General features: G+C 33.9%; 2 protein-coding genes across 6 annotated transcripts in view; one reads left to right on the top strand and one right to left on the bottom strand.

The window, feature by feature from the left end:
- Positions 1–12,149, top strand: part of nalcn (sodium leak channel, non-selective) — a 130,305-nt gene extending 118,156 nt beyond the window's left edge. For 2 of the 4 annotated variants that reach the window (XM_073845936.1, XM_073845938.1), the window contains 12 exons: positions 51–125; positions 291–410; positions 1,665–1,733; positions 1,822–1,970; positions 2,190–2,283; positions 2,513–2,645; positions 4,583–4,698; positions 7,143–7,300; positions 7,493–7,643; positions 8,450–8,599; positions 8,695–8,809; positions 11,279–12,149. In XM_073845936.1, the coding sequence (XP_073702037.1) occupies positions 51–125; positions 291–410; positions 1,665–1,733; positions 1,822–1,970; positions 2,190–2,283; positions 2,513–2,645; positions 4,583–4,698; positions 7,143–7,300; positions 7,493–7,643; positions 8,450–8,599; positions 8,695–8,809; positions 11,279–11,421 (1,473 nt within the window). In that variant the 3' untranslated portion in view covers positions 11,422–12,149. Of the gene's footprint in view, positions 1–50; positions 126–290; positions 411–1,664; positions 1,734–1,821; positions 1,971–2,189; positions 2,284–2,512; positions 2,646–4,582; positions 4,699–7,142; positions 7,301–7,492; positions 7,644–8,449; positions 8,600–8,694; positions 8,810–11,278 lie in introns of those variants that run through there. The other 2 variants (XM_073845937.1, XM_073845939.1) reach the window with 2 other exon arrangements.
- A 133-nt stretch (positions 12,150–12,282) lies between these two features.
- Positions 12,283–24,668, bottom strand: part of LOC141340851 (phospholipase D1) — a 61,654-nt gene continuing 49,268 nt past the window's right edge. The window contains exons 19-27 of one of the 2 annotated variants that reach the window (XM_073845940.1): positions 21,427–21,540; positions 21,142–21,252; positions 19,061–19,146; positions 18,858–18,971; positions 18,496–18,545; positions 18,232–18,366; positions 15,968–16,121; positions 12,998–13,112; positions 12,283–12,706 (exon numbers count right to left, since the gene is read on the bottom strand). In XM_073845940.1, the coding sequence (XP_073702041.1) occupies positions 12,482–12,706; positions 12,998–13,112; positions 15,968–16,121; positions 18,232–18,366; positions 18,496–18,545; positions 18,858–18,971; positions 19,061–19,146; positions 21,142–21,252; positions 21,427–21,540 (1,104 nt within the window). In that variant the 3' untranslated portion in view covers positions 12,283–12,481. Of the gene's footprint in view, positions 12,707–12,997; positions 13,113–15,967; positions 16,122–18,231; positions 18,367–18,495; positions 18,546–18,857; positions 18,972–19,060; positions 19,147–21,141; positions 21,253–21,426; positions 21,541–24,668 lie in introns of those variants that run through there. The other variant, XM_073845941.1, reaches the window with a different exon arrangement.

A 24,668-nucleotide genomic window follows, 5' to 3' on the forward strand; every position in this document is an offset into this window, starting at 1 on the left:
TATTTCTGCACTTAAATTATCAATAAATTTTTGTGTATGTGTATTTACAGTGGGATGAAGTTGACCCGGTTACTTTTCCTTTGGCCACAATGTCTGTGGTTTTCACTTTTATTTTTGTTCTGGAGGTAAGGATGTTGCAGTCTATATTTCAGATTCTGTTTGCTGTTCTTTAATGAGTCAGGCCAGCAAGATTTCTTTTAAAATTTAAAATTCACCAGAGGCCTCGCAGTTCATGAGGTCTTTCGTAAGCATTGTACGGTCATGACATAATTAAATTTGCTCTGCCGCAGGTGACTATGAAGCTGATAGCTATGTCACCAGCTGGATACTGGCAGAGCAGGAGAAACAGATATGACCTACTCGTCACATCCCTGGGAGTCATATGGATCATTTTGCACTTTGCTTTACTGGTACACACTAAAATGTCATGCATTTTTACCTCTAATTTAATCATTAAAATTTTTTTATTGCATAATTACAGATTTTTTAAAGAATTTTTTTATGCTCATCAAGACTGTGTTTATCTGATTAAAATACAGAAAAAACAGTAATATTGTGAAATATTATTGCGATTTAAAATAGTGGTTTTCTATTTGAATATACTTTAAAATGGAATTTATTCCTGTGATGCAAAACTGGATTTTCACAATTATTACTCCAGTCTTCAGTGTCACATGATCCTTCAGAAATCATTCTAATATGCTGATTTATTATCAATTTTGAAAACAGTTGTGCTGCTTAATATTTTTTTTTTTGGAACCTATTATACTTTTTTCAGGATTCTTGGATAAATAAAATGCTAAAAAGAACAACATTTATTTAAAATATAAAAATGTGGAAAACAATATGCACTAGTTCAAGGTTTGGGGTCAGTAAATTATTTCTTCCTTTTTCTTAGTTTGAAAGAAATTAATATCTTTATTTAGCAAAGATGTGTTAACTTGAAAAAAAAAAGATTTTCAACTTTTTATTCATTAAAGAATCCTGAAAAATGATCACAGGTTCCAAAAAAATATTAAGCAGCACAACTGTTTCCAATTTTAATAATAAATTAACGTATTAAAATGATTTCTGAAGGATCATGTGACACCGACGACTGGAGTAATGGCTGATGAAAGTTCAGCTTTGCATCACAGAAATAAATTATATTTTAAAGTATATTAAAATAGAAAATAGCTATTTTAAATTGCAATATTACTGTTTGTTTCTGTATTTCTGAGCAAAAAAATTTAACTTTGAAAAGCATATACTCTATATAAAATTAACATAGTAAATTTGTAAAAGTTTATTAAACAAAGTAAAAAAATCTTCTACCAATTTTTATTTGTATAAAACTCAAGTATTTACAGTAATTTCAGAATTATTTTTGAAAAACAGAGCACAACAGAAACTTTTGTTTTAAGGCACTTTCATTTATGAATATAAAGTTTGTCTAAAAAGTATTGCATCAAAAAATCTTAAATTATTATACTAAAGATTGTTTATTTCTACCAAATTAAATATAATTTTCAGCCTATAATGCATATCAGACCAAAAGCCACTCCTGGTCTTGTTTCAATGTCAGATTCACAAAATTGTTCTGATTTAAAAGTTCATGTTTTTAACTTTTGCTTTGATTTAAATGCTCTCTATACTATAAATAAAACAAATTTCTTTTTCTTTAGAATGCTTACACATACATGATGGGCACTTGTGTGATAGTATTCAGGTTTTTCACCATATGTGGGAAGCATGTAAGTATGCAATAATGATTATGCTTGTAAAAACCCATTTTAACCCTACAGAGTTTTCCTCCACTACTGAGCTGTCTTGAATTTACAGGTGACGTTAAAGATGCTTTTGCTTACTGTGGTCGTCAGCATGTACAAGAGTTTCTTTATCATCGTGGGGATGTTCTTGTTGTTGCTGTGCTACGCTTTCGCCGGGGTCGTCCTTTTCGGCACTGTCAAATACGGCGAGAACATTAACAGGTAAGCCGTCTCGTGACACACGGAGGCAGTGATTGCGTACCAGAAGCGAGATTTGTAACACACTTACTACTACCCACAGCGCTGATATAATTGGTGTTGTCTAAACGTTTTGCTCGAATGCCCTACTTGCATTTGAGAGAATCAATTTTCAGGTACAGCTGACAGCATGAGAGGAAGTGACTCTGCGTGAGCTGTTACTTTTTCTTCTCTCGCCAACAGGCACGCAAACTTCTCCACCGCGGGGAAAGCCATCACTGTGCTGTTTCGAATAGTCACAGGTGAAGACTGGAATAAGATCATGCATGACTGCATGGTAAGAGATTGGATGGCAGCCCGTTTTGCCCGCAAGCAAGCTTGCTCGCTGTGAAAACCATTTAAAAAACAGTAAACAATTCAGTTAAATGAATCAGATAGAATTGCAAATAGAACTGTACAGCATCTGGTTTCATTCAACACGCTTCCGAATGATTTCTTTAAACAAAACCACATCAGCTGTGAGCCCCATGTGTTGATTATGTTTGTTTATCGGCCTCGTTCCCCAGGTGCAGCCGCCATTCTGCACCCCGGACAAACATCGCTACTGGGAAACCGACTGTGGCAACTATGCTGGCGCCCTCATTTACTTTTGTTCCTTCTATGTCATCATCGCTTACATCATGCTCAACCTGCTCGTAGGTAAGCACCGCTTTCCCTGGCCCGCTGACACAATATCCTGTTCCATCGCCTAGGGTGGCATCTAATTTCCTCCCGTTTTAGATTCTAGCCAAACTATCTCATAAAATACAATATTGCTCCCCATTCTTCTTCCTGACGTCCTTCCATGTTTATTATCTTCTTTTTTTCCCCCGCCAGAACAGAGTGGTTTCTCCCTCTGAAAGACTAACTCTAGTAGCTCTGTTCTGGTCACTGTTGAATATGAAAGAGGCTTTGAATCACTTTGGGTCAAAGCCAGTTTATTCTCTGTCTCTATTCCTCTTGGTTTATGGATTGTATAGATGTGCACACTTTCTAGTCACCAGCATACGTTTGCTTGTGTTCTGGTGTCCCCAACAGACTGCTTAATTAATAATCTGAAGCGATTTGGGAATCCCTTGTTCTAGTTATAATTGATGTACCAAAGAGGATGCAGTATTTATGCAGTAGAGTTTTAAAGGTTTATAGACACAGAGAATAAACTGATCAGAAGTGAGAGTAGATACTTCTATTTCAAATACATGCTGTTCTATTTATTAAACAGTACTGAAAAATGTACCATGGTTTCCACAGAAATATTAAGCAGCACAACAGATTTCACCATTGATAAGTAATGTTTCTTGGACTTCAAATCAGCGTATTAGAATGATTTCTGATTTCTGTCACTGAAGACTTGAGTAATGGCTGCTGAAAGTCCAGCTTTGCCATTACATTAAAAAATATATTAAAATAGAAAATGTTATTTTAAATTGTAATATTTCATTGTTTTTATTAAATAAATGCATGCTTGGTGAGCATATGGGACTTTCTTTAAAAATGAAAAAACGTGAATATCACATTTGAAATATAAACTTCCAGTCAAAAGTTTTTTTGTTTTTTGAAGAAGTCTCTTCTGCTCAACAAGCCTGCATTTATTTACAGCAAAAGCAGTAATATTGTGAAATAATTTTACTATTTGAAATAGCTGCTTTCTATTTGAATGTATTTTAAAATGTAATTTATTCCTGTAATCAAAGCTAAATTTTCAGCATCATCACTCCAGTGTCGCATGATCCTTCTGAAATCATTCTAATATGCTGATTTGCTGTTCCAAAAACATTCTTTATTATTATTATCAATATTTAAAACAGTTGAGTACATTTTCTTCAGGAGTATTTGATAATTAGAAAGGTCCAATGATCAGCATTTATCTGAAATCTACTGTACCTTTCAAAAGTTTGAAATCAGTATAAAATATTATAGAAATGATACAAAAGGAATACTTCTATTTAGCAAGGATGCTTTAAATTGATCAAAAGTGATGGTAGATACATTTATAATATTACAAATGATTTATATTTCAGAGAATTGCTGTTCTTTTGAACTTTCTATTCATCAAAGAAACCTGAAAAAATCATTCTACTCCGCTGTTTTCAACATAATAATAATAATAAATGTTTTTGAGCAGCAAATACAAATATTAGAATGATTTCTGAGGGATCATGTGACTGGAGTAATGATGCTATGAAATTATTTTAAATTTAAAGAACTTTACTGATTTTGCTGTACTTTGATTCAAATAAATGCAGGCTAGATGAGCAGAAGAGACTTCACAGAGTGTGTAACTCACACACCACTCAACTTTAAGCTCTGAAATGTGTCACTCAATATGTTTGCTAGTTGCATTCCCAAGAGCTGCTATAGTGGGCATTATAGCATTAACCATCAATATGTTACAGGCTGACAATTTAAAAGAGGCATTTATTGCCCCCTTGAGGTTCATTACAACCACAGCAATACAAGAACGCATGTTAAGTATGTACAAGAGTACCATGTGCTTGCAATGCATCAGCCACGCATTCTTGTCTGCATTTGCACACTTGTCTTTTACTTAAGTACTGAGAGCTATCCCAACCATAACCACTTTATCTCCCCCTCAGCCATCATTGTGGAGAATTTCTCTTTGTTCTACTCCACCGAGGAGGACCAGTTGCTAAGCTACAACGACCTGCGTCACTTCCAGATCATTTGGAACATGGTGGATGACAAGCGGGAGGTGAGGAGGAGGAGGGGACGTGCCTGTGATCAGCGGCTGTCAGCGGGGATGATTTTGAGTTAATACCCGCGTGCGCTCGCCGCACCGGCTCTGAAGCCGCAAATGAATGAATCACACGCATCGACATTCTCACCTCCAGAGTAATTGGAGGTTATTACTGCCTGTCACAGATAGCGAGAGGTGTTGAGCTGTCATCTTCATTAGGTGGAAACAGCCTTATTGAGAGCAGCAGAGAGAAGTGCGTGCAGATTTGACCTCCCCCCCAGGATCAGTAATATCTGCTCGTGTATATGAGTTAAATGAGGCACACCAGTCATTTTTTGGCCTTAATGAATCAACCAGCAGTGCTGGGATCCGCTAGAAACACTTGAGACCACAAGACTGTAACAGCTGAGTGCAAGAAGGACTATGTTCCTAATTAGACGCTGGTCCAAAATCTGGGTGGGCTTCCTCGATGTCTACAAGCCTCCTAAGATAGAACCCTGACTATCGTGGAACCTCACAAAGCTGATTCAGAACACTCTACATAGGCAACAACAACTTTTCAATAGAGTTTTCATTTGGCCCAAAACTGTAAACCACCTGTTCATAGGTGTTAAAGGGCTAGTTCACCCCAAAAATAAAATTCTGTCATTAATTACTCACCCTCATGCACTTTCAAATCCATAAGACCTTCATTCATATTCAGAACAGAAATTAAGATATTTTTGACGAAATCCTAGAGCTTTCTGACCCTGCATACAGACAAACAAAAATTATTAAGACACCAGATTGAATTTGTTATATTTGTTATACCATCTTCTAAACTAAACCATTTTCTAATAAACACAGATGATGTGAGAAATGTTTAAGGTGTCTGAATAAATTTTGGCTTGACTGTAGACAACAAGTTCGCAACAACTGACACATTCCAGGCCCATAAAGATAGTAAGAACATCATTAAAATAGTCCATGTGAAATCAGTGGTTCAAGTGGTATGAATCTACGAGAATACTTTTTTGAGCACAAAGAAAACAAAAATAACACCTATTTCTTCTCTTTCCTGTCAGTCTTTGATGTGTGTTCATGAGAGTATCACGAGTATATGTGTGTGGTGCTGGTGACGCAGGAGCTGCTGATCTGACATAGATCGTCCATCTCTCTTAGTTCATTCATTGTCCGTATATTCTGGTTCAAATAAGTAAGGCTGGGCAAAAAATTGCAAGTCATCCTCTGTCAAAATCTTTAGACATGTTTATGATGAATTGTTTTATGTACAGCGTGTCTTCCTCTGCTTGCAAAAAAGGTGCAGCGCATCCAGGTTCTACATCAGGGGCAACACATGCACATATTTTAACTATGTCCTTACTACCTAAGGCTGTTTGATTCGGAACTTTTTGGAATCAATTCCGATTCCTGGTTCTGGAATTGATGAGATTCGATTCCAAGAATTGACTTCTTACTGTTGTTTTCGATTCTTGTTTGTTAGATTGGAGAAACCTAATTTCACAATAACTGCAGGATATAAAGGTCGTAAAAAGCAGCCTTCTCATATAATGTAAAAACTCTTCTTATTTGTAAACACTACAATACATTTCTGTAGCTCTCACAGATTTTAAATTGTAATTCTGTCTGCATGTCTATGAAATTAGTCATAGCCCACAGCTCAGCAGTGCATGTGTTTATTGCATGAATAAAACAAGACATGAAGTGTCAAAAATACATGTGCACAGTTCAGCTGAATGATGTTTACTTTAACTGTATGCTTCACACAAAATGAGCAAACTATACACTAAAACAAAATAACCAGAACATTAACAACGACACTGATATAAGAGCTTGGCCACTGATCTGTGCTCTCTGCTTTTCTTTCAAAATTATCATTGGGTGATAGAAAGGTTAAAAAATAACATTTATTTAAGATGGAAATAAGATCAAGACCCTCAATCACGTCATTTTTATTCAGTTTATTTTTGTCAATTGATGTTCAGCGTCATTCAGAACGGTTTTTTTTTTTTTTTTTTTTTTTTTTTTTAAATCGATTCCCAGCCCTACCTTTCTGGGCCTTGAATGTGGTAGTTGCGTTACTGTCTATGCAGGGTCAGAAAGCTCTCAGATTTCATCAAAAATATCTTAATTTGTGTTCTGAAGATGAACAAAGTTTTATGGGGTTGAAACAACATGAAGGTGACTAATTAATGACAGAATTTTCATTTTTTGGCTGAACTAACCTTTTAATATTTCCATTGACTTAGCATTCATAGTCCATCAGAATTCATTCTGGGATTTCCTGCTCTGCTAAGGATAAAATAGTATGATTCCTTAGAATATTTAATAAAAGAAACATCCCTTAAAAAGTTCCCTTAAAATGCTGTCTAGGTAGGCAGCTCACTAGAAACAGTGATACTCTGAGAATTTTCTTACATACCCCTTTTGCCATATTTACTAAAGTCTTTTGAAAACAGGGAGTGATTCCGACCTCTCGGGTGAAGTTTCTGCTCCGACTGCTGAGAGGTCGCCTGGAAGTTGACCTGGACAAAGACAAGCTTCTCTTCAAACACATGTGTTACGAGATGGAGCGTCTGCACAACGGAGGAGATGTCACCTTCCATGATGTACTAAGGTTAGAGAGTATTCATTAGTATTCATTACAGCACACAAAAAAGGATTAATCTCACAAAAAAAGAAGAGTTACTATCAAAACTTGAATTTTCCCCTCTAAAAAGACCAAACCCTAAAAGGGTCAATCCATCTGTTGGGTCCCAAAGCTTGTTCAGCAGATTATATGAAGTCATTAATGGTGTGTGTGTTTCAGCATGCTGTCGTACCGCTCAGTTGACATCCGAAAGAGTCTTCAGCTGGAGGAGCTGTTGGCGCGAGAGCAGCTTGAATACACTATAGAGGAGGAGGTGGCCAAACAAACCATCCGCATGTGGTTAAAGAAGTGCCTGAAACGCATACGAGCCGTGAGTTCATATAAACACACACGACTCTCACACTCCTGACTCTTCACTAATATTCACCCCAGTAAACTGACGACACATCAGGGGTTTGACAGCGACTATATTCTCACTACATCTCAACATGGCCCAAATCTGATTTCACGTTAATATGTAGAAAAAAATCAGATTTTCGTTTTGGCAGTGGGCCTTGAACAGTCAGGTGGGAATTTATGCAATATTTATGTCAGTCTAACTTGACAACGTGACATTAACTTTTTGTCAGAGTGAGTTTTTTGTGTGTAGCTGTAAATATCTCCAAAAATTTAATATATATACCAAGACGGTTTATTCATAATACTTTGAATTGGAGAAACTGCTTTGCACATTATGATGGAATAACAATGTTTATTGAAAAGCTCATTTAAATATGCATTTAAATGGGTTGGCAAGTATTTTCTGAGATTTTGGTATTACCTCATTCACAGAGGTGCCTGAAATAGCTGCCTGGAGGCGTTGCATAAATGAGCACTCAGTGAGCTGACTTTCTTTGAAAGGGACTTGCTATCTCTTCTCACAAAGAAATCTGATTTGAGCAGGAAATCACAATTAGGCGCTTTTGGCTTGCGACGTGTAGCCAAAGTCAAAGCTATAAACTCACAGATCCACTTATAGCATCACTGATATAACTGCTGATATTCAGTTCAATTGCTTTTATTGTCATTGTTCAATTGAATTAGTCCCATATCAGCATAGTGCCATTGGGAGAGAAGCTGATATTAGACATGCAGGATGAACCGAATGAAAACACTGACACCACCTTCCTCCTTCAGAAGCAGCAGCAGTCATGTAGCATCATTCTCAGTCTGAGAGAGAGCCAACAGCAGGACCTCCGACGCCTGCTCAATCCTCCCAGCATTGAGACCACCGTCCCCAGTGAGGACACCAACGCCCATAACCAAGACAATCCCACTCAGCCAGAGGTACCCCTACTAGTGTCTATTCTTTAGAGACTTTGTGTCACTGAGACTTTATTCTAATGAAATGATTTGAAATGATGTTCCTGGTCTTGACCCAGCAGAACAGCGGACTGCAGACCTTACTGAGCCCCACCCTGTCAGACCGCAGCGGCTACCGACAGGACTCTGCCGACCGACCCCAGAGGAAGTTGGGACAGTGGCGACTGCCTGCAGGTCAACACCGGACACATGCACTATTAAACAAGCTTGTTACATTTACAAATGTATTGTTTTTATCCAAAACAGCTTACGGATGAGGTATAAAGCAACATAAGTCAGCCTAAGTGTTGCTAAAGGATGTAATCATGATAATTGTGACCCAGGACCACAAAACCAGTCTTAAGTCGCTGGGGTATATTTGTAGCAATAGCCAAAAATACATTGTTTGGGTCAAAATTTTTGATTTTTCTTTTATGCCAAAAATCATTAGGAAATTCAGTAAAGATCATGTTCCAAAAAGATTTTTTGTAAAATACCTACTATAAATATATCAAAATGTCATTTTTGATTAGTAATATGCATTGTTAAGAACTTAATTTGGACAACTTTAAAGGTGATTTTCTCAGTATTTAGATTTTTTTGCACCCTCAGATTCCAGATTTTCAAATAGATGTCCTAACAAACCATATACCAATAGAAAGCTTATTTATTGAACTTTCATATGATGTTTACATCTCAGTTTTGTAAAATTTAACCTTATGACTGGTTTTGTGGTCCAGGGTCACAATTATACTGCAGTGGAATGGGTATTAGAAATATATATATAAATATGCAAAAAATTTTAATATTAATTATTTGACCAAAATAAGAGGGATCATACAAAATGCATACTATTTTTTATTTACTACTGACCTGAATCAAATATTTCACATAAAAGATGTTTACATATAGTCCACAAGAGAAAATAATAGTTGAATTTATAAAAATGACCCTGTTCAAAAGTTTACATACACTTGATTCTTAATACTGTGTTGTTAGTTAAATTATGCACAGCTGTGTTTTTTAGTTTAGTTTATTTGTTCTTGAGTCCCTGTTTGTCCTGAACAGTTAAACTGCCCGCTGTTTATCAGCAAAGTCCTTCAGATCCCATAGATTAATTGGTTTTTCAGCATTTTTGTGTATTTGAACCCTGTATTTGAATATGGTGCTCCAGAATGAAAAATGATGCATTAAGAGCCAGGGGTGTTAACTTTTGAATGGAATTAGGATGTATACGTTTTTCTTTGTTTGCCAAATATTATATGTTTTTCATTTAGTTCTGCCCTTTATAAGCTACAGAAGATCAGTTGTTCTCAGTATGAAAAAGATCTCAAAATCATAGTCATTTTTGGAATAGGTTAAAATACACAAAAATGCTGAATTTTGGGATCGGAAGGATTTTTCTGAAGAACTCATGAACAACTATAACAAAAACAAAAAAACATCTAGATCATTAAGGTAACAACACAGTACTAAGAATCAAGTGTATGTAAAAGTTTGAATAGGGTAATTTTTTTAATTCAACTATTATTTTCACTTGTGGATTATATGTAAACATCTTTTATGTGAAATATCTTATTCAGGTAGGTACTAAATTAAAAATAATTGCATTTTGTATGATCCCACTAACTTTGGGCAAGCAATCAGCTTGGTGAAATATAAAGTAAATCTATGTCTGTGAACAGTATTTACTGAGCTTTGATGACTGATGATCGAAAAAAAATGGTTAAAAGTTAACTATTAAAAAAATAGCTGAACATAAGTTGACAAATATAATATAGTGATTCAATTGTTACTGCCTTGAGTTATTATTTTGGAATAAATGTAAATGCTTCAAAACACTAACTTGATGAGATTCGTACTTGGCTTCAATAAATAGAATATTGATTACACTAGGAATGTAAATTTTGTATGTAATGTTTATTTAACCAGGAAAATAACTTGGATATGATGGTGTTTTAATGCCAAGTAAAATAAAAAATAGATAAAGATTATGAGAATAAAGTCGAAATACTACGAGAATAAAAATGTAATATTTAAAAACAAATAAAGTCGAAATTACGAGAATAAAGTCGATATATTTTGAAAAATAAAGTCAAAATTAACGAGAATAAAGTCAAAATGTTTCGGAAAAAGTCGAAAAGTTTTGAGAATAGTCAAAATTATGATAATTCTTTGCAATTATGCAAAAAAATTGACAGAATTAGAAAGCTGAGCTGTGTTATATTAAATGCAACAAAGCACAAAATTATTGCGATTGCGGTGGCTGGCAATATTTATCTCAAAATATTTCAACTTCATTCTCACAATTTTGACTTTATTTTCTAAATATTATGACTTTTATCTCCTAAACTTAAATTTTTTTTTTTACATGCCACTAAAGCGCCATCGCACTAGGACATGAATTGACATTTGATTTTAAAAAAATAAACCTTTGAGGACTTTGCTGCCTCATTTCAGAAAACCACTGATATATATATATATATATATATATATATGTGTGTAATAAACAATTACCAAATTTCTTCCCATGTTTCTTGCAAAGAATTAAGAACAAAAGCTTGGTTGTTGTTTCTTTGTCCATGTGTTTAGTATTCTGCACATTGACGTGTTTGTGTGACTGGTTAACCCGTGACTCATCACAGTGTTGTGTTTGTCCCGCAGGGCGCACAAGTGTGAAGTCCATGGTGTGTAAGATGAACCCTGTGAGTGATGAGGCCTCCTCAGGGTCTGAAGTCAAGAAATGGTGGACTCGCCAACTGACAGTGGAAAGTGACGAAAGCGGCGATGACCTGATTGATATCTGAAGCCAAACTGCTTGCTAATTTTCCAGATTTTCCTCTCAAGAAAGGATTGTTTGGCTAAATCTTTTGTATTGGCTTCTTTATGATCCTTTGTATTAGCTTCACATAGGTGTTTCTGCTGCTTAAAGCATCACCTGCACCCACTGAAGTCACCTTTTGCTTATTCAAAAACATTAACATCAGTTTGAAATGTGTTACTCGACTATGCTCACTCTACTGTGGTGGAAAATTTTCACAGAGCATTGTTTTGTCAATGAGAAATAGCTTTGATAAAAGAGCAGCTGTAAAGTGTCCTCAGGAAGTTTATGTAATGTAACATAAGAGTCTAATAATCTGAAATATAGATGTAATGGTTAGGGAATTCACATGGTACAGTACATGTGAAACAGCTAGCCAAAGCCATAGCGTTCTCCTTGTTTGTCTTTGTGCCACCATCATTTGTCTTCATTACATGGGTGTTCGTAAGCTCCACAATTATCTTGTGTTGTAAAACTGGGCTTACAGTTTATAAAATGCAAAGACTTGCATACATTAATGCAAGACAGTGAATGTAACTGTATTATGTGTTCATGTGACTGTGACTTTTCCAAATGTTTAATTATTATAATCAAGCTCCATATGTTAAGTTATAAGATTAATTTAAATAATATATTGAAATAATATACTTTTGTAAAAACGAAAATTGCAGCAATTTATTGCGTGCTTTTAAATTAAAAGTCTCTATGATATTACCTGGTTGCGTTCTGATTTTAAGCATTTATTCCTAGATTAATTATCAGGAAGATCTGAAAACAGCTATGCACATATAAAGTAATAATTACTAGAGGAAAGTTAATTATTTACAGCAGCTGCAGTCTCTATATTTGATTAAGAGAGAGTTCAGTTATAAACCTACAGGGACAACAGATAAACAGCAGAAGAATGAAGGTTTAGGCACACATCTATAGATAGCTCAGAGGTAGTTTTTGCTCTACAGAAGTACATGCATGCTACTGACAGCACATATAGCATCATTAGATAAGATGCATCAAACAAGAGGACAGCCATTACAGGTTCAAAGAGTCTATGTCCAAAGCTCGATAGGCATGATTCCCTCTTTAGAGTTGAAGGAAGGAAAAAGGTTCTCTTCAGACAGAAAGTATAAAGGAAATTGGACCAGAAAACCTCGTATCTTCTTCAGTTCAGCACAGGCCTGTGTTGGGTCTTCGGTGGCCATGCAAGGACGTGACATGTAGTCCCTCAGAATCTTATAGTTTAGGACTGCATCAGTGGGCAAACATCTGAAGACCTGCAGAGAAAGCCAGTGATGGTAACTATTCCGAACAAACACCTATTAAGCACATATATATATATATATATAAATTCAAATACTGGATTGCTAAAGCATTTTAATTACACAAAGGTATAATCAGAGCACAAGTAAACATGCGTCTCTATTGAGCTGGTTAATCGCATTTCTAAGATCAGAGATAAAAGGAAGCTCTATTTTGAGAATGAAGGGCTATTTAGAGTATACGGTGATGAAGGTCAGTGCTGTGCTCTTTCGGTGGCTCTTACCTTTTCTGAGTGATTTATTTACCTTGTCATACACACTGGCGTTCTTGGCTGCAGTCACCATCCAGATTTCCTTGTAGAATCGGTCACTGATAGGATCGTTGATGTCTATATTGTCTCCCAGCAAGCCAAGTACAAGTCTTAAAAAAAAAAACAGATTGCTTTCACACTCTAAATAACACTTTCTAATGTAATAGAGCAAATAAGGCAGTGCCAATAGATTTGGGAGACCGTTTCTGCCAATGCATAAAAAATTTAAAAAGGTTATTGCGACATAAAGTTGAGGAAAAAAGTCAGAATTGTGAGATATAAACTCACAATTGCGAGTTATACATTTAGAATTGTGAGATATAAACTTTATATCTAGCTATTCTCTCTTTATAACTCGCAATTTTGTGTATATTTGACAGTTCTGAGAGAAAAAAAGTCCGAATTGTGAGTTTATATGAAGCAATTCTGAGGAAAAGTCAGAATTGTGAGACGTAAGCTCACAATTGCGAGAAAAAAGTTGCAATTACCTTTTTTATGTTTTATTTAGTGAAGATTATTACCTCATTATTATTAAGCCTTATTTGTTCCATTATTTTTCCCCATTTTTGCAGTATTGCGCGTTATAACCAATCATACACGATTCTGTTGAGTTTGGCCAATTACAGATGTTTAAATGACTGAGTTTGAGAGAGTTTTGTTGTTCAGTGCGCGCATGCGCTGACTGAATTCTGCTCTCTGAATCGTCTCATCATAAACAATAAAGTGCAGATGTACATGCAAAGTATAAGAGATTTATTCATTATACAGTGTAGATGACTTCGGGAGTGCATAAACTCTTGCTAGACTGAGTAAATGATGATGTTCTTTGGTAATGTAAAGTTTTTGGTTTGTATAATGTTATTTTATTGTTCCCAGAAGTTAGTTTTTATGGTCTGGTTTTGGTTAAAGGATAGTTTTCTTAACATTAATCTAATGGTAATCTAACGTTCCCCTAACAAACTAAACTAATGATCGTTTCCCAAAACGTTAGTTTTTGGTTAACAAAACATTATTTTGTTAAGTTTTGTTTGTTAGCCAGAAAAGTTTTCTTAACATTCCCAAAACATTACTTTTTTTGATTCACAGAACATTATTCTAACATTAATCTATCATTCCCCTAACATTAGTATAATGAACGTTACGTTTTTGATTCCCAGAACGATAGTTTTTGGTTCCCAAAATATTATTTTGATAAGGTTTTTTTTTTTTTGTGTGTGTGTAGCCAGGAAAGTTTTCTTAATGGAAATAGAATGTTAGTTTTTGGTTTGTATAATGTTTTTTCAATGTTCCCAGAATGTTATTCTTTATGGTTTGTATTTCTGGTTAGCCAGGAAAGTTTTCTTAATGTTCCTAGAACACTATTTATTGGTTCCCAGAGAGTTATTCTAACATTATTCTAACGTTCTCCTAATGTTAATATAATGAATGTTAGGTTTTTGGTTTCTAAAATGTTATTTTGTTATGGTTTGTTTTCGGTTAGCCAGGAAAGTTTTCTTAACTGAAATAGAACATTAGTTGTTGGTTCCTAGAAAGTTATTTTTAGGGTTTGTTTTTGGTTAGCCAGGAAAGTTTTCTTACTGTTTTTGGTTCCCAGAACAATATTCTAGCTATTTTCTAACGCTAATCTAATGTTCCCCTAACATTAGTACAATGAACATTAATTTTTAGTTCCCAGAAAGTATTTTTTATGGTTAGTATTTGGTTAGCCAGGAAATTTTTCTTAACGGACATAGAATGGTAGTTTTTGTTTTGTATAATGTTATTTTAACGTTTCCTGAACATTATTCTTACGTTTTCCTAACATTATTATAATGAACGTTTTCTGGTTCTCAGAATGTTAGCTTTTGGTTCACAAAATATTGTCTTGTTAAGGTTTGGTTTCAGTTAGCCAGGAAAGATTTCTTAACGTTCCCAAAATGTTAATTTTTCGTTCCCAAAACATTAATTTAACGTTCCCCTAACGTTACTATAATGAAGGTTCGTTTTTTGGTTTCCAAAACACTATTTTGTTAAGGTTTTGTTTCGGTTAGCCAAGAAAGTTTTTTTTTTTTTTTACAGAAATAGAACATTCGTTTTTGGATTGTATAATGTTATTTTAACGTTCCCAGAATGTTAGTTTTTGGTTCGCAGAACATTATTTTTTATGGTTTGTTTTTAGATAGCCAGGAAAGTTTTCTTAACATTCCCAGAATGTTAGTTTTTGGTTCCCAGAACATTGTTCTAATGCTAGTCTAACGTTTCCCTGATGTTACTACGATGAATGTTTTTTTGGTTCCTAAAACTTTATTTTGTTAATGTTTATTTTTGGTTAGCCAAAGTTTTTTTAATGGAAAAGAAAGTTTTTGGTTTGTATAACATTATAATGTTTCCCTAACCTCTTTGATATGATGACCCTGCTGTATGTCAATACTTGTTTTTATCAATTGTTTAATTAATAAAAATAATCTGCACATCAATCAACATATAGAAATAAATAAGGTTAAATCTGTCCATTAATGTATGACAATAACAAACAAAACTGACTTCAACATAATGTATAGTTTATAAAATATGACATAGGCTGCTGCATAGGCCATACCCTGAAGTTGGTTCACTCTCCAGCTAAACAACTAAGTAAATAATTAAGTAATAATTAGCATGATAATATTGTGTATTGCTGATCTTCTTTTAAATACAAAAAAAACTAATGTTCTATTAGTTATTTCTGTAATGATATACATATATATGTATATATATATATATATATATACATACTGTATATGTATGTATGTATGTATATTGCGGCAAAAACAGTCATAAAATAGGCTTGAATTTCTTCATGGAAATTCTGTCAAAATAGAACCAGACTTTTGTTTGTGGGATTCACCCAATGAATATCAATGATGTATTTGGACAGGACTGTAAATCTCCCACTGCAAAGGGAAATCCTGTTGTCATGTAGCTCACGTGTAACAGGAAAGCAGACCTGAAGCACTCCTCTCGTAGAGACAGAGTGAACCTGCCAGCCTGATAACTCTCTCCATCCATGACAGAGGGCTGGAATTCAGTGTCTTCAACAACCACAGCCATTTCACTGTCTCTCTTCCCCAGCATGCTCCTGTCATTGATGTTTGCAGAGCCTAAGGAGATCACAGATACCTATCAGACACTTTCCCTTTTCCTACTATCATGGTTAATGCCGTGGGGAGCGTTGGGAGCGTGTTTTGGATCTGTATTGGGGTGTGACCTCTACAGACAGCCTCAAGGACATATCAGTGAAAAACCCTGAGATTTCTCATTTTTCTTCTTCAAAGCCTATTCAAAAGGATACGCGGATAATTGGAATTGATAAAGACAAACAGGATTTGAGCGACGTTAATGGGATTTTAATAATGCATTTGTGATGATCGAGGAGACAGGCGTGACTTCGCTTTTCATAAACATCTGTTGATGTTTGTTATTCTGCACATGTCCGCACTTACATGCGTTTTGTATGAGTGCAGTGCCCCCTAGTGGCGACGAACAGCTTTACAGCTTAAACACTTCAAACAACATAAGGTGCAAGATCATTCTATGTGCACACACTTAACATATAATATTTTTGTGTTTTATACAGTGCCTTATGCTTACCGAGGCTGAATTCATATGATCAAAAATACAGTAATATTGTGAAATATTATTACAATTAGGGGAAAAAAAAAACTATTTCAATACATCTTCTTGTGATAGTGAAACTGAATTTTTCACTTTTATCCCAATCTTCAGTGTCACATGACCTATCAGAAATTATTCTAATATGCTAATGTAATGCCTATTTTAAAAAAGTATCACTGATGAAATAAGCTTTTGTTGCTTTTTGTTTTGTTATTTCAAAACTGTGATACACTACAATTCAAAATATAAATGTCAGTCATTTTTTTAATTATTTTAAAATAATTAATTATTAATATAATAAAATATTATAAAAAATAATATAATTTTAATATTATAAAATATGATTATATTATATTATTAATAGAATATAATTGTATTAATTATTCTATAATTATTTAATTAACCAAAGATGCATTAAATAATAATTAAACTCCAAATCTGAATATCAGAATGTTTTTTGTAGGATCATGTGACACTAAAGATTAACATATAGATGTAAGATATTTTAATATTTACTTATAAATTATTTTTTTATTAATTAAGTTTTTTATGATTTTTTAAAATTAATTAATTAAGCAGAAGTCTCTTCTGCTCACCAAGCCCGCATTTATTTGATCCATAATACAGCAAAAGCAACAATATTGTGAAATAGCATTACTCCAGTCACATTTGCCATTCAGAAAACATTTATTATTATTGTGTTATTATTATTGTGGATTCTTTGATAAATAGAAAGATCCAAAGATCAGCATTTATCTGAAATAAAAAGCTTCTGTAGCATTATTCAAAAGCCTGGAGTCACTTTTTGCTTTTATAATAATGATAAAGATGTTTATAATTTTATAAATGATTTCTATTTCAGATAAATTCTGTTCTTCTGAAATATCTTTTCATCAAATAAGCCTGACAAAAATTCTACTCAGCTGTTTTCAACATAATAATAACAATAATATTTTAAATATATAATATTTAATATTTAATATATATATATATATATATGTGTGTGTGTGTGTGTGTGTGTGTGTGTGTGTGTGTGTGTTTTTGAGCAGCTTATCAGAATATTAGAATGATTTCTGAAGGATCATGTGACTGGAGTAATGATGCTAAAATTCATCTTAGAAATTACAGGAATCAATTACATTTTAAAAGTAAAATTTAAATAATAATTAATATTTCAAAACTTTGCTGTCTTTGCTGTACTTTATATATATATATTATTATATATATATATTAGCATATATATATTATTATATAAATATATAATAATATATATATATATGCATATATATATATGCATTTTTTTATTTATTTAAATATGCAGTTATTTTTCCAAAGACGTCTTAGTAGTAATTTTTAGCCAGTAAACAATTTTTTTTTGGCAACTACCAAACTGAATATCAAGCAGGATATATGGTTATGACACTGCTATTTTGGGCCTAACATGGGAAAATATTTCTGTCTTTTCCGTTCAGCAGTAATGTTTTCAAATGCAATAATAAAGAATAAAATCCCTCAAATTTTCTGGCACAAATGGTGTTATTTTCTGAGAACGACCCAATTTTACTTTTCTATATGTGTGTGGGCAGAGAGGCTGACCAATAATGACAGTGCAGTCGTCCACGATCATGAGCTTGCTGTGCACGTAAATGAGTTCAGTGACCAGACGCCCATCCAGGTCAGCATGAGTGCGCAGACTGCAGAATGAGATGTACTTGATCCAGCAATCTGCCACTGCAGACAAATACATACACACACTTTCTTCATCCTTGTCTTGTTACAATGATTTACAATTATGCAATCCACATTTGATGGATATGATCTATAGAGTAGGTTTATACTTGTACATACTAGTCTACTTACTCACACATTTGAGCCTCTCAATAATGGAGCGCTCCCCTCGGCACATTGTCCTGAAATGGAGAAAGAGGGGTTTCATTTCATCTACTTCCTGTCTTGCACCAATCATATGTCTTAATTCTTTTTCACCTGACCAATCACATTGCTCGCTGAACCCCAGTGACCACAGCACCCTCACAGCTCCTCTTATCTAGCCTAGTGTTGAGGGTCCAAGCTGGGGCTGTAATCATCTCTCTGTAGCCCGTGAGGAGCAGGGTCTGTTGTTACACGTGTAATTTGCCGCGAGCGGCCGTCCAGGCTGCATTTTTACCCTTAATTGTGGCAATTTGGTGATTACAGAAGACGCATGTTTGCTGGGTTATTACCTGTAATTAAAGTGCATGATTGCTTTGATGGCTTGGCCTCCCCCTGACGAGATGTCACCTTCAAAGCCGGGCAGCAGGGGCATCACCACATAGACCCGAAACTTTTTTTTATCCCTGTGGCCGAAATGAAATGTAGTTATGTGTGCCCAATGATGTTTTTGTGTTCATGTTTGTATACAAGTGTATCTGTTGTCATGATGCACCTGTACGCCCGCAGGATCCTCTCCGTCAGCGCATCTCCAATGCTGTTGTGGATGGATTTGTCAGCACAACTGATGAAGAACTGGTTCTGAGAGATAAAGAGATAGAAGGGAAAGAAGGATGACTGAAAGAGAGATGAAGTGAATTTAATACTAAACCCGTGCAAATGTGGCACAGGCAGTGCATCTGTAGCATTATGATATTGTATATATTTACACACTACCAAACAAATATTTGGGGTCGGTATAATTTATTTTTTATATTTTTGAAAGAAGTTCCTTATGCTCATCATGGCTGCATTTGCATAATGAAAATTGAAACATTACAACAATTTTACAGTGCAATTCAACTATATTCTAATTTTATATATGACCCTGGACCACAAAACCAGTTATAAGGGTCAATTTTTTAGCAGATTTATACATCATCTGAAAGCTGAATAAATAAGCTTTCCATTGATCTACGCTTTGTTAGGATAGGACAATATTTGGAATTTGAGGGTGCAAAAAAGAAGCAAAATATTTAGAAAATCACTTTTAAAGTTGTCCAAATTAAGTTCTTAGCAATGCATATTACTATTTAAAAATTAAGTTTGGATGTATTTACGGTAGGAAATTTGCTAAATATCTTCATGGAACATGATCTTTACTTAATCAATTATTCAATTATCCTAATTGAAACATTTGACCCATACAATGTATTTTTGGTCATTTTTGTATTTTTTATATACCCATGCTACTTAAGACTGGTTTTGTGGTCCAGAGTCACATATATTTTATTTTTAGGATTCTTTAATGCATATAAAGTTAGAACAAAACAGCTAATTTGAAAGATAAATTAGAAATATAATATATTATAATATATTTCTGTAGCATTACAGTTAATTTTCATTGCTAATAAGTATACATATACAAATGTTATTCTTTTCTTCTTCATTTATGCTATTGTTTTATTTCTAGTGATTGGAAATTTAAATAAAGCATAACCAGAAATCTGCCCTGATATATGATAAATAATATAATATATTTTAGATGAATAACTGGCTAAATAAAAGTTCATAAAATGAATGCATGGTTACTGCGCTCCTAAAAACAATTTTACAATAAATGTGCAATCTAACTGTTTTCTATTTTAATATATTTTATTTCAGGATTCTTCAATGAATATAAATTTAGAATAAGACAGCACTTTTGAAATATAAATTAGAAATATATTTACATCTTTTGTAGCATTATAGTCACTTTTCCTTGCTAAATAAATATACATGTACTGTAATAAATGTATTTATGTATTTATTTACTTACTGTTTTGGAACCAGTTCATTAATATTGTTTTTCTATATCTATAAAGCAACCTTCAGTATTTAAATGAAAATTTAAATAAAATATGCCAGATTTACGATAAATAATATAATATAGTTTAGGTCAATAACTGGGTAAATAAAAGTTTATCAAATAAAATAAAAGTTTTATACACAGTTACTGCACCCCTAATTTTTTTTACTGTGCAATACAACTGTTTTCAAATTTAAAATATATTATATTTATATTTATTTTAAAATTCCTCAATGAATATTAAGTAAGAATAAAACAGCATTTTGAAATTTAAATTTGATCTTTAAAACTTGCGAAACATTACAGTCACTGTTTCCTTGCTAAATAAATGTGTTTATTTTTAATTTTTTTATTATTATTTTAACTATTTGTTCCTTAATATTATTTTTCTATTCCTAATAATGTGACCTAATAATGTGTTTTTTCAGGATTCTTCAATGAATATAAAGTTAGAATAAAACAGCACTTTTGAAATATAAATTCAAAATATATATTGTGGCATTACAGTCACTTTTCCTAGCTAAATAAAAATTATTGTTTCTATAATGTGATCTTCAGTATATGAATGCAAATTAAAAGAAAATAAAAGAACTCTGCCCTGATATATGATAAACAATATTTTACATTTCAGATGAATAACTGGGTAAATAAAAATAAAAGTGCCCCTATAAAAAAAAAAAAAAAACTTTTACTCTGCACCTTTGATCACAAACTGTGCAGTTGATGTATATTGGTGGTGATATATTTACCTCTATGTAGATGAAATGTTTGCTGTTCTGGATGGCTGATACGTAGGCTAAATGAATGGACTCCTCATGGACCTTTGTCCCAATAGACCACTGGCACACAGACCTCAAAACCTTGTTTTAGTTTGTTTGGGGAAAAAGAATCACATGGTTTATCACACAGCATATTTCTAAACATGTATTAGTGCAAACATAAATTTTAAAATGATTCTTGAAAAATGATGGATAATTTCGGCAATATTGGCCGTTCAAAGCAGGAACCCATGTGGTTTGGTGGTGATATCTCACCTGAACATTAGCTTGTGTTGATTTGCCGCTGTACTCAGCTGGCACCATGGGTGCGGAGAGAGACTTGGGCATGAGGCAGGGGTAGCACGTCGCCCCCGACCGCTTCTTCACCAGCTAGCAAATAAAAGGAGAGTTGATTGGGATCAGACAGAACGCCCGACGTTGACTCCAAAATCACACCCCTAAAGAGCGCTAATTACTGTGCCACATCCAGATAGCCTGTTGGGCTGACCATCAACCCCTGCCTGGTACCTCCACTCCCCAGAGATAGAGCACTTGTTTGAGACTGAACAAAAGTCTCTGTTCCTCTGTTTAATCTTAGACAGTGCCGCTGATTACAGTAAATTGATGGCCATGTGTGCGAAGGTTTGCCGAAAGTAGGTTTTTAATGGCTATTGTCCTAACTAGACTATACTCAGACTGTTTTCAACTGGGCCGGGAACATGGTTCAAAGGTCGTTTGAACATGAGACGAGCTTTGTTTTCTGGGAAACAAAGGAAACGATGTTGCCACCCTCTACCAATTACATACGGAAGAAACAGTATTTTCAATGCTTTCCACAATATTTGGTCACACTAGTTTTGTTCTCGATTCATCTAGACTTTCTGTTCTGTTCTGTATAAAAGTGTCACTACAACAAAAGACACAAAAAATGTTTTGTTCGCTTAAGTTGGAGTTTCTTTGGAAGTTTTATTTTACTTGACGTTTTCACCCCTCATGAAGGAAGTGCTCGTGGTGCAAATTAGCGAGCTGTACGCCATGTCAGCTTACACTGTGGGTAAGCGGTAATCTGGGCAGTGTGGTTATAAACAGATGGTTCTCAGGCAATTAACAACTGGCATAATGTGTTGATTAAAATCCATTGAGCCCTGATGAGGGAGAACTAACATTAACTCTGCTCACGGGCTGTTGGCAGCTGCCCAAGCGATACTCATAACTCCAGTGACCTTGATAGTGAATCACATGTCTGAATCACCACAGTTCTAAAAAAAAAGGCTTGACTTCAACTAATTCAGGTTTTTTTTCTTCATATTACAGGTACAGGACATAAGTGTTAAGTTAAAACACCGATCATATGGTTGGAAAGGGGAAATAGGGTCCCACTTTATATTAGGTGGCTTTAAAAAAATAAAAATAAGTACAATGTACTTATTGTGTCTATACTATATTGCAAAACACTTACTGCTATTGAGGTGGGATATGGGTAAGGTTAGGGACAGGTTTTGTGGTATGGGTATGTTATTACAGTGTAATTACAAATGTAATTACAAAAATGTAATTACATGCAGATTTTTTGAATAGTACAAGGTATAAACATGTGCATACACAATAAGTGCAATGTATCAAATGGTTAAATTTAAATGTAAATACATAGTAGTTTAGGCCAGCTAATAAAAAATGGGACTGAAAATAGCTGCTAATTCTATAGCTGCTAAGAAAATAGCATGTTAGTTTAATACAAAATATATTTATTTTGAATACAAATTTTGATGATAAGGCTGCAGGATGATATATTTTATAATGTGAATACAATTGTTTTAATTGGCAAATATTGTTCTTAGTATATATGTGACCCAGGACCACAAAACAGTCACAAATAAATAAGCTTTCCATTGATGCATGGTTTGTTACAATAGGGCAATATTTGGCCAATATACAACTATTTAAAAATCTGTAATCTGTAAAAAAATATTAAAAAATTTTTTTTAAATAAATATTGAGAAAATCACCTTTTAAGCTGTCCAAATGAAGCTCTTAACAATGCATATTACTAATCAAAATTATGTTTTTATATGTCCTAATGATAAAAAAATCGATAATTTTGACCCATAAAATGTTTTCTTGGCTATTGCTACAAATACCCCCTGTAACTTATGACTTTTTTTTGGTCCAGGGTCACATATACACATTACTGATTAAAACTTTGGGACCAGTATGAATTTTTTTATATGAATCATCAAAAAAGATGATCAGAAGATCAAAAGTATAAATGTAAAACATTTACAATGTTACAAATGGTTTCTATTCCAAGCAAATGCTGTTCTTTTAAACAATTAATCATAGAATCTGTAAAAAAAATTAACAGTTTCCAAAAAAATATATCAATTCTCAACATTGATAATAATAAATATTTCTTGAGCACAAAATCAAAAAATTATATTTATTTCTGAAGGATAATTCGACTGGAATAATGGTTGATGAAAATCGAATGAGCAACTTTTTTAAATATTGTGAAATAGAAAAAAATATTTTAAATCTTATTAATATTTTACAATATTTATGTATATTTATTGTAAAATAAATGCATAAGAGATGCAGTAAAAAAAATCCTATGACAACTTTTGAACGTAGTGCATTTATATACGCACTATCTATACATATGAAAAGTCCACTAATATATCTCATAATGCCTGAAATCACTGACAGGATTGTTCCCACTTTACAATACTTTCTTTGTTGTGAATGTGTCGAGCGGCGTTCCCTAATCAACAGCAAAAGATATAAATGAGACTAGTCTGTCTTTGAGCCGTAAATTCTCATTTCCACTAAACACCTCATCAGAGGCATTCAACTGGCTTTTGTTTGTCCTCCTCTGCCGCACACACACACCTGGCTTCCTCTCCTTTAATTATTCACCAGCAGAGTGTCTGATCGGTAGCCAAGCCTGAAATATGACTGGCATAATCCAAAGGAAATCATACAGGCCTCAAACCAATTCAATTACTGAACAATCAAAGTAAAAAGGCCTCTAATTGCTCTAAAAGGGGGCTGAGAGTGCGGGCGGCCATTGAATGCTGACGGCATTCAGAACAGGACACAATGAGCAACTGCAGGGGGTGCTAAGCTCAAGCTAATAAAGATGGCTTTTCAAAAAGACTTGAGCGAGGGTGGAAACCTCGGCTTCGTGTCTGCTCTCTGATCTTTAGTTCTTACAATTAGACTTCTGAATGGAGGTGGTATTTGTGCACCTTCTAGCAATTTAAAAAAGCTCATTTTACTGGACATTCATGAAGATATGCTTTATAGTCATAGTGCATAAACAATACAATACAATATATACCCAATTCACTTTGTAACACTCCTTTATAGTACTTTTAAATGTAAAACTCCCTCAGATGAAAAGTATACTGCTCTTTAATAGCTCAGGAGGTACTTATTCCCAATGTTTTAATTCAACTCAAAATGTTCTTTTTAAAAACTGTTTAAAAAAGACACAAATTAGTTATTTAGGTATTGTGGGA

Source organism: Garra rufa, chromosome 8, assembly GCF_049309525.1.
Source record: "Garra rufa chromosome 8, GarRuf1.0, whole genome shotgun sequence".
Lineage (NCBI taxonomy): Eukaryota > Metazoa > Chordata > Actinopteri > Cypriniformes > Cyprinidae > Garra > Garra rufa.